Below are 14,091 nucleotides of genomic sequence, written 5' to 3' on the forward strand. Positions count from 1 at the left end.
TAATACCAGGCTGTGGCTGGTGTTTTATTACTGTTGTGATACCAGGCTGTGGCTAGTGTTTTATCTATGTCTGCTGTGATACCAGGCTGTGGCTAGTGTTTTATCTATGTCTGCTGTGATACCAGGCTGTGGCTAGTGTTTTATCTATGTCTGCTGTGATACCAGGCTGTGGCTAGTGTTTTATCTATGTCTGCTGTGATACCAGGCTGTGGCTAGTGTTTTACCTATATCTGCTCTGAGGATGAGAATGAGTGAATATGCTACGTTCTCTTTAGCAGGACCAGCAGACACCAGCATGACTTCCTATACATCACTGTGACACGAACATGATACGGACACGTACAGAACGTGACACAACCGTGTTCATTAAGGATAAACGTGAAGCCGTTACCAGTCAATCCCCAGGGAGGGGGGGGAGGGAGGGGAGAGAGAGAGAGAGAGAGAGAGAGAGAGAGAGAGAGAGAGAGAGAGAGAGAGAGAGAGAGAGAGAGAGAGAGAGAGAGAGAGAGAGAGAGAGAGAGAGAGAGAGGATAGACAAGGTTCACAATCAGCTGTAGGATTGACTAGGCTTGATACATCATGTGTGGGTCATTGCAACACTGTGACAGCAACAGGATAGCAGCAAGTCTGTTAGCTATCTACTTAACATGTTAGTTGCTGTCAACGAGCTGCTGCAGGAAAGCATAAACCCCGACATCCCATTGCTGGGTGAGAGTGTAAGGGGACCCAGACTGGTCAGAAGAACTTACCTGAGAGTGTGGTCGTCCAGGATCTCGGTTCGTTCCTCAGGTAGTGGACCCCTGAGCCTCCTCCAGGACACTTGAGGGCCAGGGTCACCGCTCACCTGGCACTCAAACTCGACCTTACGCTCAGTGAGTGTCACTGTATCCTTCGGACCTCGTAGGAAACTTGGTTTGACTGCCGGCACGATCAGGAGTGTCTTAATATGCTTATAATAGCAGGATTACTAGCATTATTATTATTATTAATTATTATTATTATTATTATTATTATTATTATTATCATTATTATTGTTATATACACGGGGAGAGCGCTAAGCCTCAAGGGGTCATACAGCGTCTGGGAGAAATGGGAGGTAATTAGGTTCAATCCAAGGAAGATGAGTGAAGCTCAGATTCCTTGGATCAGGAGCCCCTCGACAGGTCAGGTTAGTGTGGCAGGTGACGAAGGTGTGACAGGTCAGGAAGGTGTAGCAAATCAGGAAGATGAGGCAGGTCAGTAAGGTGAGGCAGGTCAGTAAGGTGTGGCAGGTCAGTAAGGTGCGGCAGGTCAGTAAGGTGTGGCAGGTCAGGAAGGTGTGGAAGGTCAGTTAGGTGTGGCAGGTCAGGAAGATGTAGCAGACCAGGAAGGTGTGGCAAGCCAAGAAGGTGTAGCAGGTCATCAAGGTGCAGCAGGCCAGGAAGGTGTAGCAGGTCAGGAAGGTGTAGCAGGTCAGGAAGGTGTAGCAGGTCAGGAAGGTGTAGCAGGTCAGGAAGGTGTGGCAGGTTAGGAAGGTATGGCAGGTCAAGAAGGTGTAGCAGGTCAGTAAGATGTGGCAGGACAGAAAGGTGTGGAAGATCAGGAAGGTGTAGGAGGTCAGGAATGTGTGGCAGGCCAGGAAGGTGTAGCTCGTCAGGAAGGAGTAGCAGGTCAGGAAGGTGTAGCAGATCAGGAAGGTATGACAGGTCAGGAAGGCCAGGAAGGTGTGGCAGATCAGGAAGGTGTAGCAGGTCAGGAAGGTGTAGCAGGTCAGTAAGGTGCGGCAGGTCAGTAAGGTGTGGCAGGTCAGGAAGGTGTGGAAGGTCAGTTAGGTGTGGCAGATCAGGAAGATGTAGCAGGCCAGGAAGGTGTGGCAGGTCAGGAAGGTGTAGCAGGTCATCAAGGTGTAGCAAGCCAGGAAGGTGTAGCAGGTCAGGAAGGTGTAGCAGGTCAGGAAGGTGTGGCAGGTTAGGAAGGTATGGCAGGTCAGGAAGGTGTAGCAGGTCAGTAAGATGTGGCAGGTCAGAAAGGTGTGGAAGATCAGGAAGGTCTTGCAGGTCAGGAAGGTGTGGCAGGTCAGCAAGGTGTGGAAGGTCAGGAAGGTGTGGAAGGCCAGGAAGGTGTGGCAGGTCAGGAAGGTGTGGAAGGTCAGGAAGGTGTGGGAGGTCAGGAAGGAGTAGTAGGTCAGGAAGGTATAGCACGTCAGGAAGGTATAGCAAGTCAGGAAGGTAGAGCAGGTCAGGAAGGTATAGCAGGTCAGGAAGGTATAGCAAGTCAGGAAGGTATAGCAAGTCAGGAAGGTATAGGAAGCCAGGAAGGTATAGCAGGTCAGGAAGGTATAGCAGGTCAGGAAGGTATAGCAAGTCAGGAAGGTGTAGCAAGTCAGGAAGGTGTAGCAAGTCGGGAAGGTATAGCAGGTCAGGAAGGTATAGCAGGTCAGGAAGGTGTTGCAGGTCAGGAAGGTGTAGCAGGTCAGGAAGGTATAGCAAGTCAGGAAGGTATAGCAGGTCAGGAAGGTATAGCAGGTCAGTAAGGTGTGGCAGGTTAGGAAGGTATGGCAGGTCAGGAAGGTGTAGCAGGTCAGTAAGATGTGGCAGGTCAGAAAGGTGTGGAAGATCAGGAAGGTCTTGCAGGTCAGGAAGGTGTGGAAGGTCAGGAAGGTGTGGGAGGTCAGGAAGGAGTAGTAGGTCAGGAAGGTATAGCAGGTCAGGAAGGTATAGCAAGTCAGGAAGGTAGAGCAAGTCAGGAAGGTATAGCAGGTCAGGAAGGTATAGCAAGTCAGGAAGGTATAGCAAGTCAGGAAGGTATAGCAGGTCAGGAAGGTATAGCAGGTCAGGAAGGTATAGCAAGTCAGGAAGGTGTAGCAAGTCAGGAAGGTATAGCAGGTCAGGAAGGTATAGCAGGTCAGGAAGGTGTTGCAGGTCAGGAAGGTGTAGCAGGTCAGGAAGGTATAGCAAGTCAGGAAGGTATAGCAGGTCAGGAAGGTATAGCAGGTCAGGAAGGTGTAGCAAGTCAGGAAGGTATAGCAAGTCAGGAAGGTATAGCAGGTCAGGAAGGTATAGCAGGTCAGGAAGGTGTAGCAGGTCAGGAAGGTATAGCAAGTCAGGAAGGTATAGCAGGTCAGGAAGGTATAGCAGGTCAGGAAGGTATAGCAAGTCAGGAAGGTGTAGCAAGTCAGGAAGGTACAGCAGGTCAGGAAGGTATAGCAAGTCAGGAAGGTGTAGCAAGTCAGGAAGGTATAGCAAGTCAGGAAGGTATAGCAGGTCAGGAAGGTATAGCAGGTCAGGAAGGTATAGCAGGTCAGGAATTTGTAGCAAGTCAGGAAGGTGTAGCAGGTCAAGAAGGTGTGGTAGGTCAGGAAGGTATAGCAGGCCAGGAAGGTGTGGCAGGTCAGGAAGGTGTGGTAGATCAGAAAGGTGTGGAAGGTCAGGAACGTGTGGCAGGTCAGGAAGGTATAGCAGGTCAGGAAGGTGTGGAAGGTCAGGAACGTGTGACAGGCCAGGAAGGTATAGCAGGTCAGGAAGGTGTGGAAGGTCAGGAACGTGTAGCAGGTCAGGAAGGTATAGCAAGTCAGGAAGATATAGCAGATCAGGAAGGTATAGCAAGTCAGGAAGGTATAGCAGGTCAGGAAGGTGTAGCAAGTCAGGAAGGTGTAGCAGGTCAGGAAGGTGTGGTAGGTCAGGAAGGTATAGCAGGCCAGGAAGGTGTGGCATGTCAGGAAGGTGTGGTAGGTCAGGAAGGTATAGCAGGTCAGGAAGGTGTGGAAGGTCAAGAACGTGTGGCAGGTCAGGAAGGTATAGCAAGTCAGGAAGGTATAGCAGGCCAGGAAGGTGTGGTAGGTCAGGAAGGTATAGCAGGCCAGGTAGGTGTAGCAGGTCAGTACTCACTATGAACGTAAAGATTGACAGGTTCTGTTGTCTTAGAACCTGCCAGGTTCCAGGCCTCACAGGTATACTGGCCACCGTCGTTCTGCTGCACCTGTCGTATTACCAGCGTACCCTCGTCAACTACCTCGTGTCTGCAACCACAGAAAAACCACATTTATAATCAGCCAAAAGTCAACCATAATCTACGACAAATCAACCACAACCAACCATAAATCAACTACAGCCATAATCCACCACAAATCAGCCATAACCATCCATAGATCAACCACAATCAGCCACAAGTCAATCACAATCTATCACAAATCAACCACAGTCAACCACAATTCAACTATAATCAATCATAATCAACTACAACTCAACCACAATCATATATATATATATATATATATATATATATATATATATATATATATATATATATATATATATATATATATATATATATATATATATATATATATATATATATATATAATGTGAATACACACGTACACATACCTAACTGATAAGGTTTATCACAAATGATAGACTTGGAAAGAGACTAACATTGCAAAACCTATAATTTATAATTCATTAGTGTATAATTCACTCTTCCCGAGTGTATAATTGGAAGTGAGTACTTGAGAGTTCTACCTCAGCGTAGTTATGTACTCAGGAGCACTAATATCTTCATCTGATAGATAGCAAGCACCTTATTACAAGTCTGATAGATATCACATAATTTACTGGTATAATTATCTTCAAAGATTATTACAGCAGGAAGTATAATTACTGTTGTAGGTGATAATCTGCTGATAACTGAAGGTGTCTGGACAGCGCTAATTATCTGAGGGGTTGAGGGACATTATTTTACAGTCTACCAGGAATCTATTAGTCTATCAGTCTACCTGGAGTCTAAGTGGAGTCTACCAGGAGTCTACCGTCTACCAGTCAAACAGGAGTCTACCAGTCTACCACAAGTCTACCTGGAGACTGCCAGACTACCAAGAGTCTACCAGTCAACCTGGAGTCTACCAGGATTCTACCTGGAGTCTACAAGGAGAGTCTACCAGCAGAGTCTACCAGGAGTCTACATGGCGTCTACCTTTGATGAGTTCCGAGAGTTTTTCTACTCTCGGAGCCCGGCCATAGGCAATGTTCGTCTGGTGCTAGCCTGGTCAACCAGGCTGTTGCTGATGATGTGATGGATATGTGGATCCGCTGACCCACATATCCATCACAGCCTGGTTGATCTGGCACCTGTTGAAGATACTTGCCTAGTTTCCTCTTGAAGACTTCTGTACTTGTTCCAGCAGTGTTTCTGATATCTTCTGGTAAGATATTAGTCTGTGACCCCGGATGTTGACACAGTGTTCTCTTATTGTCCCCACCGCACCCCTGCTCTTCACTGGGTTTATTTTGCATTTTCTCACGTATCTTTCGCTCCAGTATGTTATGGCAGTGTGCATATTTGGGACCAAGCCCTTGAGTACTTTCCAGATGTAAATTATCATGTATCTCTGTCTCCTCTTCTCCAGTGAGTACATATTTAAATCTTCAAAGCATTCACACTAATGTAAACGCTTTATTAGCTCTAAGTGAGCCGTAAACGATCTCTGTATTTGTTCTAGCTCTGATATTTCTCCTGCCTTGAACGGGGTCGTCAATACTAAGGAATATTGCAGATGATAGAAAACAAGTGATTTGAAAAGTGTCACCACTGGCATTATTTCCCTTGTTATGAAAGTTCTCATTATCCACCCCGTCATCCTCCTGGCTGTGACCTTGATCTTATTATATACTGTGAAAGAAAGGTCAGCTGTCATAATTATTCTCAAGTCTTCTACGTGTTCCTTTCGTTGTATTTAACGATCCTCTTGAGTTTTGTATACAGTGTTCCTTTTGAGTTCTTCATTATTTACATACCTAAGCAGTTGGAACTTATCACCACTGAACGTCATGTTAACCAAAGCACGGTACGGGCGGGGATTGAACCCGCGGTGAGTTGAGTCAACGTCATGTTGTTCTCCACTGCCCACTGGAAAACACTGCTTACATTTTCCGGTAATTTGTCAGCATCTTCTACCGAGGTGACTTTCATACTTATTTGAGTGTCATCTGCAAATGATGATACACAACTGTGACGAGTACTTTTATCTGTCTGCTATGATGATGAGAAACAGCAGAGGTGCTTGTTACCACATCTAAGCTGGATTTTGCTCTGTTTACTACTACCTTTTGTGTTCTGTGCGTTTGGAACCCGAAAGCTATCTGCCTACCTTCCCACGGGGTGACTGTGTGAAATCACCCCAATATCACTCTTCTTAAATGTCTTTGCAAAATCTGTGTAAATCACATCTGCATTTTGATCGTCTTCCAACGCCTCTGTAATTCTGTCATAATGGTTCAGCAGTTGTGACAGACATGATCGTCCTGCTATAAAACCTTACTGGTTCGGGTTATGCTGGTTGTGCTGGTCCATGAAATTTGCAACCTGCCGTCTCATCACTCTTTCGAAGATCTTTATGATGTGAGAGGTTAGGGCTACTGGTTGTTGTTGTTTAAAGATTCGCCGGTATTCTCCCGGCCCGGGCCTTTTCCAAGTGGTGGCCCGGCACTGGCTCCCTGTCTAGGGAGTGTCTGAGACCTAAGTCTTCCATGGGAGGAGGCACAAGTACCCCCTCATCTTGTGAGCTACAAGCTCGGGCTCAGGCACCAACCATGCCCTAGAAGGACTGGGAATGGTGTCGATCGTACTCCTCATCTCCGGGACCAACTGTCCCCAGGCCTAGCCACATTTCCCGCCCTCACGGGGCTCGTAGGGAGAAGCTAGGCCTCTCTGGTCTGCCATCCCCGCCCCAAGGGGGCTAATGGGAATGACAGTCTTGTGAGCTGAAAGCTCTGGCTCAGGCACCTACCCTGCCCTAGAAGGGCTGGGCATGGTGTCGATGCTCACGCTGGACCTCGAGCTGCTGGAACTGTGGTCAGGGCTACTGGTCTGTAATTTTTAGCTAGTGCTCTACCGCCTCCCTTGTGCAACGGAGCTATGTCTGCACTCTTCAAGATCTTCGGTATTTCACCTAGATCTAAACTCTTTCTCCAAAGAATACTGAGGGCTAGTGCTAGTGCTACTTTGCACTTTTAGTTCAGATGCTGAGTGGGCAGGTTTTCAATTACTCCTTTGAATTCTATGGGATTTGTATTAATGTCAGTTAGTTGGTCTGTGAGGCCTTCTGCTGAAATGAAAAAGTTTCTGTACTGTCTACCTTGCTGTCATTTAGTGAGTTCATGAACACTGACTCATACTGTTCTTGTAGAATTTCTCTCATTTCCTGTTCATAGTCAGCACACGAGTCTCCACTCATTAAGCAATTCGGTGACCGGTTTTCTTCTTGTGTACCATCTCCTGTGCTCTCTCCCTATCTAATTTTCTGGGCTTCCACAATGGATCATATTTAATACAGACCTTGTATGCTTCAGTGTTCAGCATTTCCAGGCACTGAAGGAGATTTAGGGGGTTTATGTCTGATTCCCAGGATATGTCTGATAGTTCTTGGTTACTTTTGTCCCAATTAATTCTGTGGTTGTTGAAATTTAACATACTGAGCATCCCTTCTCTTACATTATTGCTGCAGTTCCCTAAACCTGAGTTTATGCTCGTCTGTACTTCTATGATGTTATCATGTGGTTAGAGTATATTTTTTTTTGTAGTTGTTATGTCTCTGTTTACTTCCTTGTTGATTGTAAGCATCAAATACAGGGTATTGTTATTTCTAGTGGGATCAGTTATCTGATGGTTCAATGTGAGCTTTTCACCAAGCTTCATTAGTTCCCTGGTATGTACCACACCACCTCCACCACCAGAGCCTCCACCACTGCCTCCACCACTGCCTCCACCACACCACCTCCACCACCAGTGCCTCCACCACTGCCTCCACCACACCACCTCAACCACCAGTGCCTCCACCACTGCCTCCACCACACCACTTCAACCACCAGTGCCTCCACCACTGCCTCCACCACACCACCTCAACCACCAGTGCCTCCACCACTGCCTCCACCACACCACCTCAACCACCAGTGCCTCCACCACTGCCTCCACCACACCACCTCCACCACCAGTGCCTCCACCACTGCCTCCACCACACCACCTCCACCACCAGTGCCTCCAACACTGCCTCCACCACACCACCTCCACCACCAGTGCCTCCACCACTGCCTCCACCACACCACCAGTGCCTCCACCACTGCCTCCACCACACCACCTCCACTACCAGTGCCTCCACCACTGCCTCCACCACACCACCTCCACCACCAGTGCCTCCACCACTGCCTCCACCACACCACCTCCACCGCCAGTGCCTCCACCTCTGCCTCCACCACAAAACTTCCACCACCACTGCCTCCACCACATCACCTCCACCACCAGTGCCTCCACCACACCACCTCCACCACAAGTGCCTCCACCACTGCCTCCACCACATCACCTCCACCACCACTGCCTCCACCACACCACCTCCACCAACAGTGCCTCCACCACTGCCTCCACCACACCACCTCCACCACCAGTGCCTCCACCACTGCCTCCACCACACCACCTCCACCACCAGTGCCTCCACCACAGCCTCCACCACACCACCTCCACAATCATTGCCTCGACCACTGCTTCCAAAACACCACCTCCAACACCAGTGCCTCCACCACTGCCTCCACCACACCACCTCCATAACCAGTGCCTCCACCACTGCCTCCACCACACCACCTCCATAACCAGTGCCTCCATCACTGCCTCCACCACACCACCTCCACAACTAGCTCCACTACTGAATCCACCACAGCATGTACCACTGCCTTCATTAACCACCACCACAGCCTCCCCCACACTATCACCACACCACCTCCATCACCCCACCACCACTTAACATCCACCCCACGACACCACCTCCACCACACCATCTCCACCACACAACCAAGCCACCTCCACCACACCTCCACCACTGCCTCACTATCTACACTTTACACCTCACTGCCTCCTTTTACCATTACTCACCATATTTCCCATCCACCCCCTTCCTATCTTGTTCTTTTCCTATGCCAGACTTTCTCATCCCCTCCTTACCCATCCCCTCCTTACCCATCCCCTTCTTACCCATCATCTCCTTACCCAACCTCTCCTCACCCATCCCCTCCTTACCCATCCCCTCCTTGCCGATCCCCTCCTTACCCATCCCCTCCTTACTCATCCAATCCTTACCCATCCCCTCCTTACCTATCCCCTCCTTAACCATCCCCTTCTTACCCATCCCCTCCTTACCCATCCCCTCCCTACCCATCCCCTCCATACCCATCCCCTTCTTACCCATCCCCTCCTTACCCATCCCCTCCTCACCCATCTCCTCCTTGCCCATCCCCTCCTTACCCATCCCCTCCTTACCCATCCCCTATTTACTCATCCAATCCTTACCCATCCCCTATTCACCCATCCCCTAATTACCCATCCAATCCTTACACATCACGTCCTTACCCGTCCCCTCCTTACCCATCCCCTCCTTACCCATCCAATCCTTACCCATCCCCTCCTTACCCATCCCCTCCCTACCCATCCCCTCTTTACCCATCCCCTCCTTACCCATCCCCTCCTTACCCATCCCCTTCTTACCCATCCAATCCTTACCCATTCCCTCCTTACCAATCCCCTCTTTACTCATCCCATCCTTACCCATCCAATCCTTTCCCATCCCCTCCTTACCCATCCAATCCTTACCCATCTCATCCTTACCCATCCCCTCCTTACCTATCCAATCTTTACCCATCCAATCCTTACCCATCCAATCCTTACCCATTCCCTCCTTACCCATCTCCTTCTTACCCATCCAATCCTTACCCATCCCCTCCTTACCTATCCCCTCTTTACCCATCCCCTCCTTACCCATCCAATCCTTTTCCATCCCCTCCTTACCCATCCAATCCTTACCCATCACCTCCTTATCCATACCATCTTTACCCATCCCCTCCTTACCCATCCAATCCTTACCCATCCCCTCCTTACCCATCCAATCTTTACACATCCAATCCATACCCATCCAATCCTTACCCATCCCCTCCTTAACCATCCAATCCTTACACATCCCCTCCTTACCCGTCCCCTCCTTATCCATCCCCTCCTTACCCATCCCCTCCTTACCCATCCAATCCTTACCTGTCCCATACTTACCCGTCCAATCCTTACCCATCCTCTCCTTACCCATATCCTCCTTACCCATATCCTCCTTACCTATCAGCTCCTTACCAATTCCGTCCTTACCAATCCCCTCCTTACCCATCCCCTCCTTACCGATCCAATCCTTACCCATCCCCTCCTTACCAATCCTCTCCTTACCCATTCCCTCCCTATCCATCCCCTCCTTACCCACCCCGTCCTTATCCATTTAATCCTTACCCATCCCCTACTTTCCCATCTAATCCTTACCCATCCCCTCCTTACCCATCCCCTCCTTATTCATCCCCTCCTTACCCATCCCCTCCTTACTCATCCAATCCTTACCTATCCCCTACTTACCCATCCAATCCTTACCCATCCCCTCCTTATCTAGCCCCTACTTACCCATCCCCTCTTTACCCATCCCCTCCTTACCCATCCCGTCCTTACCCATCCAATCCTTTCCCATCCCCTCCTTACCCATCCAATCCTTACCCATCCCTTCCTTACTCATCCAACCTTTACCCATCCAATCCTTACCCATTCCCTCCTTACCCATCCCCTCCTTACCCATCCCCTCCTTACCAATCCCCTCCTTACCCATTCCCTCCTTACACATCCCCTCCTTACCCATCCCCTCCTTACCAATCCCCTCCTTACCCATCACCTCCTTACCCATCCCCTCTTTACCCATCCAATCCTTGCCTATCCCCTACTTACCCATCCAATCCTTACCCATCCCCTCCTTACCCATCCCCTTCTTACCTATCCCCTACTTACTCATCCCCTCCTTACCCATCCCCTCCTTACCCATCCCCTCCTTACCCATCCCGTCCTTACCCATCCAATCCTTACCCATCCCCTCCTTACCCATCCAATCCTTACCCATCCTGTCCTTACCCATCCAATATTACCAATCCAATTCTTACCCATCCAATCCTTACCCATCCCCTCCTTAACCATCCACTCCTTACACATCCCTTCCTTACCCATCCCCTCCTTACCCATCCCCTCCTTACCCATCCAATCCTTATATATCCCCTACTTACCCATCCAATCCTTACCAATCCCCTACTCACCCACCCCCTCCTAACCTATCCCCTACTTACTCATCACCTCCTTAACCATCCCCTCCTTACCCATCCCCTCCTTACCCATCCCGTCCTTACCCATCCAATCCTTTCCCATCCCCTCCTTACCCATCCAATCCTTACCCATTGCCTCCTTAACCATCCAATCCTTACCCATCCCCTCTTTACCCATCCCCTCCTTACTCATCCAATCCTTACCCACCCCCTAATTACCCATCCAATCCTTACCTATCCCCTCCTTACCCATCCCCTCCTTACCTATCCCCTCTTTACCCATCCCCTCCCAACCCATCCCCTCCTTACCCATCCCCTCCTTACCCATCCCCTTCTTACCCATCCAATCCTTGTCCATCCCCTCCTTACCCATCCCCTCTTTACCCATCCCCTCCTTACCCATCCAATCCTTTCCTATCCCCTCCTTACCCATCCAATCCTTACCCATCCCCTGCTTACCCATCATCTCCTTACCCATCCAATCTTTACCCATCCAATCCTTACCCATCCTCTCCTTACCCATCATCTCCTTACCCATCATCTCCTTACCCATCCAATCCTTACCCATCCCGTCCTTACCCATCCAATCCTTACCCATCCCCTCCTTTCCCATCTAATCCTTACCCATCCCCCCCTTACACATCCCCTACTTATCCATCCCCTCCATACCCATCCCCTCCTTACCCATCCAATCCTTACCTATCCCCTACTTACCCATCCCCTCCTTACCCATCCCCTCCTTACCCATCCCCTCCTTACCCATCCCCTCCTTATCCATCCCGTCCTTACCCATCCAATCCTTACCCATCCCCCCTTATCCCAGTGTTGCAAGACTCTTCAGTGTTACAAGACTCCCCAGTGTTACAAGACTCCCCAGTGTTACAAGACTCGTCAGTGTTACAAGACTCCCCAGTGTTACAAGACTCTTCAGTGTTACGAGACTCTTCAGTGTTACAAGACTCCCCAGTGTTACAAGGCTCTTCAGTGTTACAAGACTCCCCAGTGTTACAAGACTCGTCAGTGTTACAAGACTCGTCAGTGTTACAAGACTCTTCAGTGTTACAAGACTCTTCAGTGTTATAAGACTCTTCAGTGTTACAAGACTCTTCAGTGTTACAAGACTCTTCAGTGTTACAAGACTCTTCAGTGTTACAAGACTCTTCAGTGTTACAAGACTCTTCAGTGTTACAAGACTCTTCAGTGTTACAAGACTCCCCAGTGTTACAAGACTCCCCAGTGTTACAAGACTCCCCAGTGTTACAAGACTCCCCAGTGTTTCAAGACTCCCCAGTGTTACAAGACTCTTCAGTGTTACAAGACTCCCCAGTGTTACAAGACTCCCCAGTGTTACAAGACTCCCCAGTTTTTCAAGACTCCCCAGTGTTACAAGACTCTTCAGTGTTACAAGACTCCCCAGTGTTACAAGGCTCTTCAGTGTTACAAGACTCCCCAGTGTTACAAGACTCTTCAGTGTTACAAGACTCTTCAGTGTTACAAGACTCTTCAGTGTTACAAGACTCTTCAGTGTTACAAGACTCTTCAGTGTTACAAGACTCTTCAGTGTTGCAAGACTCCCCAGTGTTACAAGACTCTCCAGTGTTACAAGACTCTTCAGTGTTACAAGACTCTTCAGTGTTACAAGACTCCCCAGTGTTACAAGACTCCCAAGTGTTACAAGACTCGTCAGTGTTACAAGACTCTTCAGTGTTACAAGACTCTTCAGTGTTATAAGACTCTTCAGTGTTACAAGACTCTTCAGTGTTACAAGACTCTTCAGTGTTACAAGACTCTTCAGTGTTACAAGACTCTTCAGTGTTACAAGACTCTTCAGTGTTACAAGACTCCCCAGTGTTACAAGACTCCCCAGTGTTACAAGACTCCCCAGTGTTACAAGACTCCCCAGTGTTTCAAGACTCCCCAGTGTTACAAGACTCTTCAGTGTTACAAGACTCCCCAGTGTTACAAGACTCCCCAGTGTTACAAGACTCCCCAGTTTTTCAAGACTCCCCAGTGTTACAAGACTCTTCAGTGTTACAAGACTCCCCAGTGTTACAAGGCTCTTCAGTGTTACAAGACTCCCCAGTGTTACAAGACTCTTCAGTGTTACAAGACTCTTCAGTGTTACAAGACTCTTCAGTGTTACAAGACTCTTCAGTGTTACAAGACTCTTCAGTGTTACAAGACTCTTCAGTGTTGCAAGACTCCCCAGTGTTACAAGACTCTCCAGTGTTACAAGACTCTTCAGTGTTACAAGACTCTTCAGTGTTACAAGACTCCCCAGTGTTACAAGACTCCCAAGTGTTACAAGACTCGTCAGTGTTACAAGACTCTTCAGTGTTACAAGACTCTTCAGTGTTATAAGACTCTTCAGTGTTACAAGACTCTTCAGTGTTACAAGACTCTTCAGTGTTACAAGACTCTTCAGTGTTACAAGACTCTTCAGTGTTACAAGACTCTTCAGTGTTACAAGACTCCCCAGTGTTACAAGACTCCCCAGTGTTACAAGACTCCCCAGTGTTACAAGACTCCCCAGTGTTTCAAGACTCCCCAGTGTTACAAGACTCTTCAGTGTTACAAGACTCCCCAGTGTTACAAGACTCCCCAGTGTTACAAGACTCCCCAGTTTTTCAAGACTCCCCAGTGTTACAAGACTCTTCAGTGTTACAAGACTCCCCAGTGTTACAAGGCTCTTCAGTGTTACAAGACTCCCCAGTGTTACAAGACTCTTCAGTGTTACAAGACTCTTCAGTGTTACAAGACTCTTCAGTGTTGCAAGACTCCCCAGTGTTACAAGACTCTCCAGTGTTACAAGACTCTTCAGTGTTACAAGACTCTTCAGTGTTACAAGACTCTTCAGTGTTACAAGACTCTTCAGTGTTACAAGACTCCCCAGTGTTACAAGACTCCCCAGTGTTACAAGACTCTTCAGTGTTACAAGACTCCCCAGTGTTACAAGACTCTT

General features: G+C 48.6%; 1 protein-coding gene across 1 annotated transcript in view; it reads right to left on the reverse strand.

The window, feature by feature from the left end:
- Positions 1-14,091, reverse strand: part of LOC128697097 (roundabout homolog 2) — a 124,234-nt gene that overhangs the window by 46,523 nt on the left and 63,620 nt on the right. Inside the window, exons 5-6 of the mRNA XM_070095090.1 lie at positions 3,867-3,997; positions 750-918 (exon numbers count right to left, since the gene is read on the reverse strand). Coding sequence (XP_069951191.1) covers positions 750-918; positions 3,867-3,997 — 300 coding nt within the window. The remainder of the gene's footprint in view (positions 1-749; positions 919-3,866; positions 3,998-14,091) is intronic.

Source organism: Cherax quadricarinatus, chromosome 49 (genome assembly GCF_038502225.1).
Source record: "Cherax quadricarinatus isolate ZL_2023a chromosome 49, ASM3850222v1, whole genome shotgun sequence".
In the NCBI taxonomy this organism is placed as follows: Eukaryota; Metazoa; Arthropoda; class Malacostraca; order Decapoda; family Parastacidae; genus Cherax; species Cherax quadricarinatus.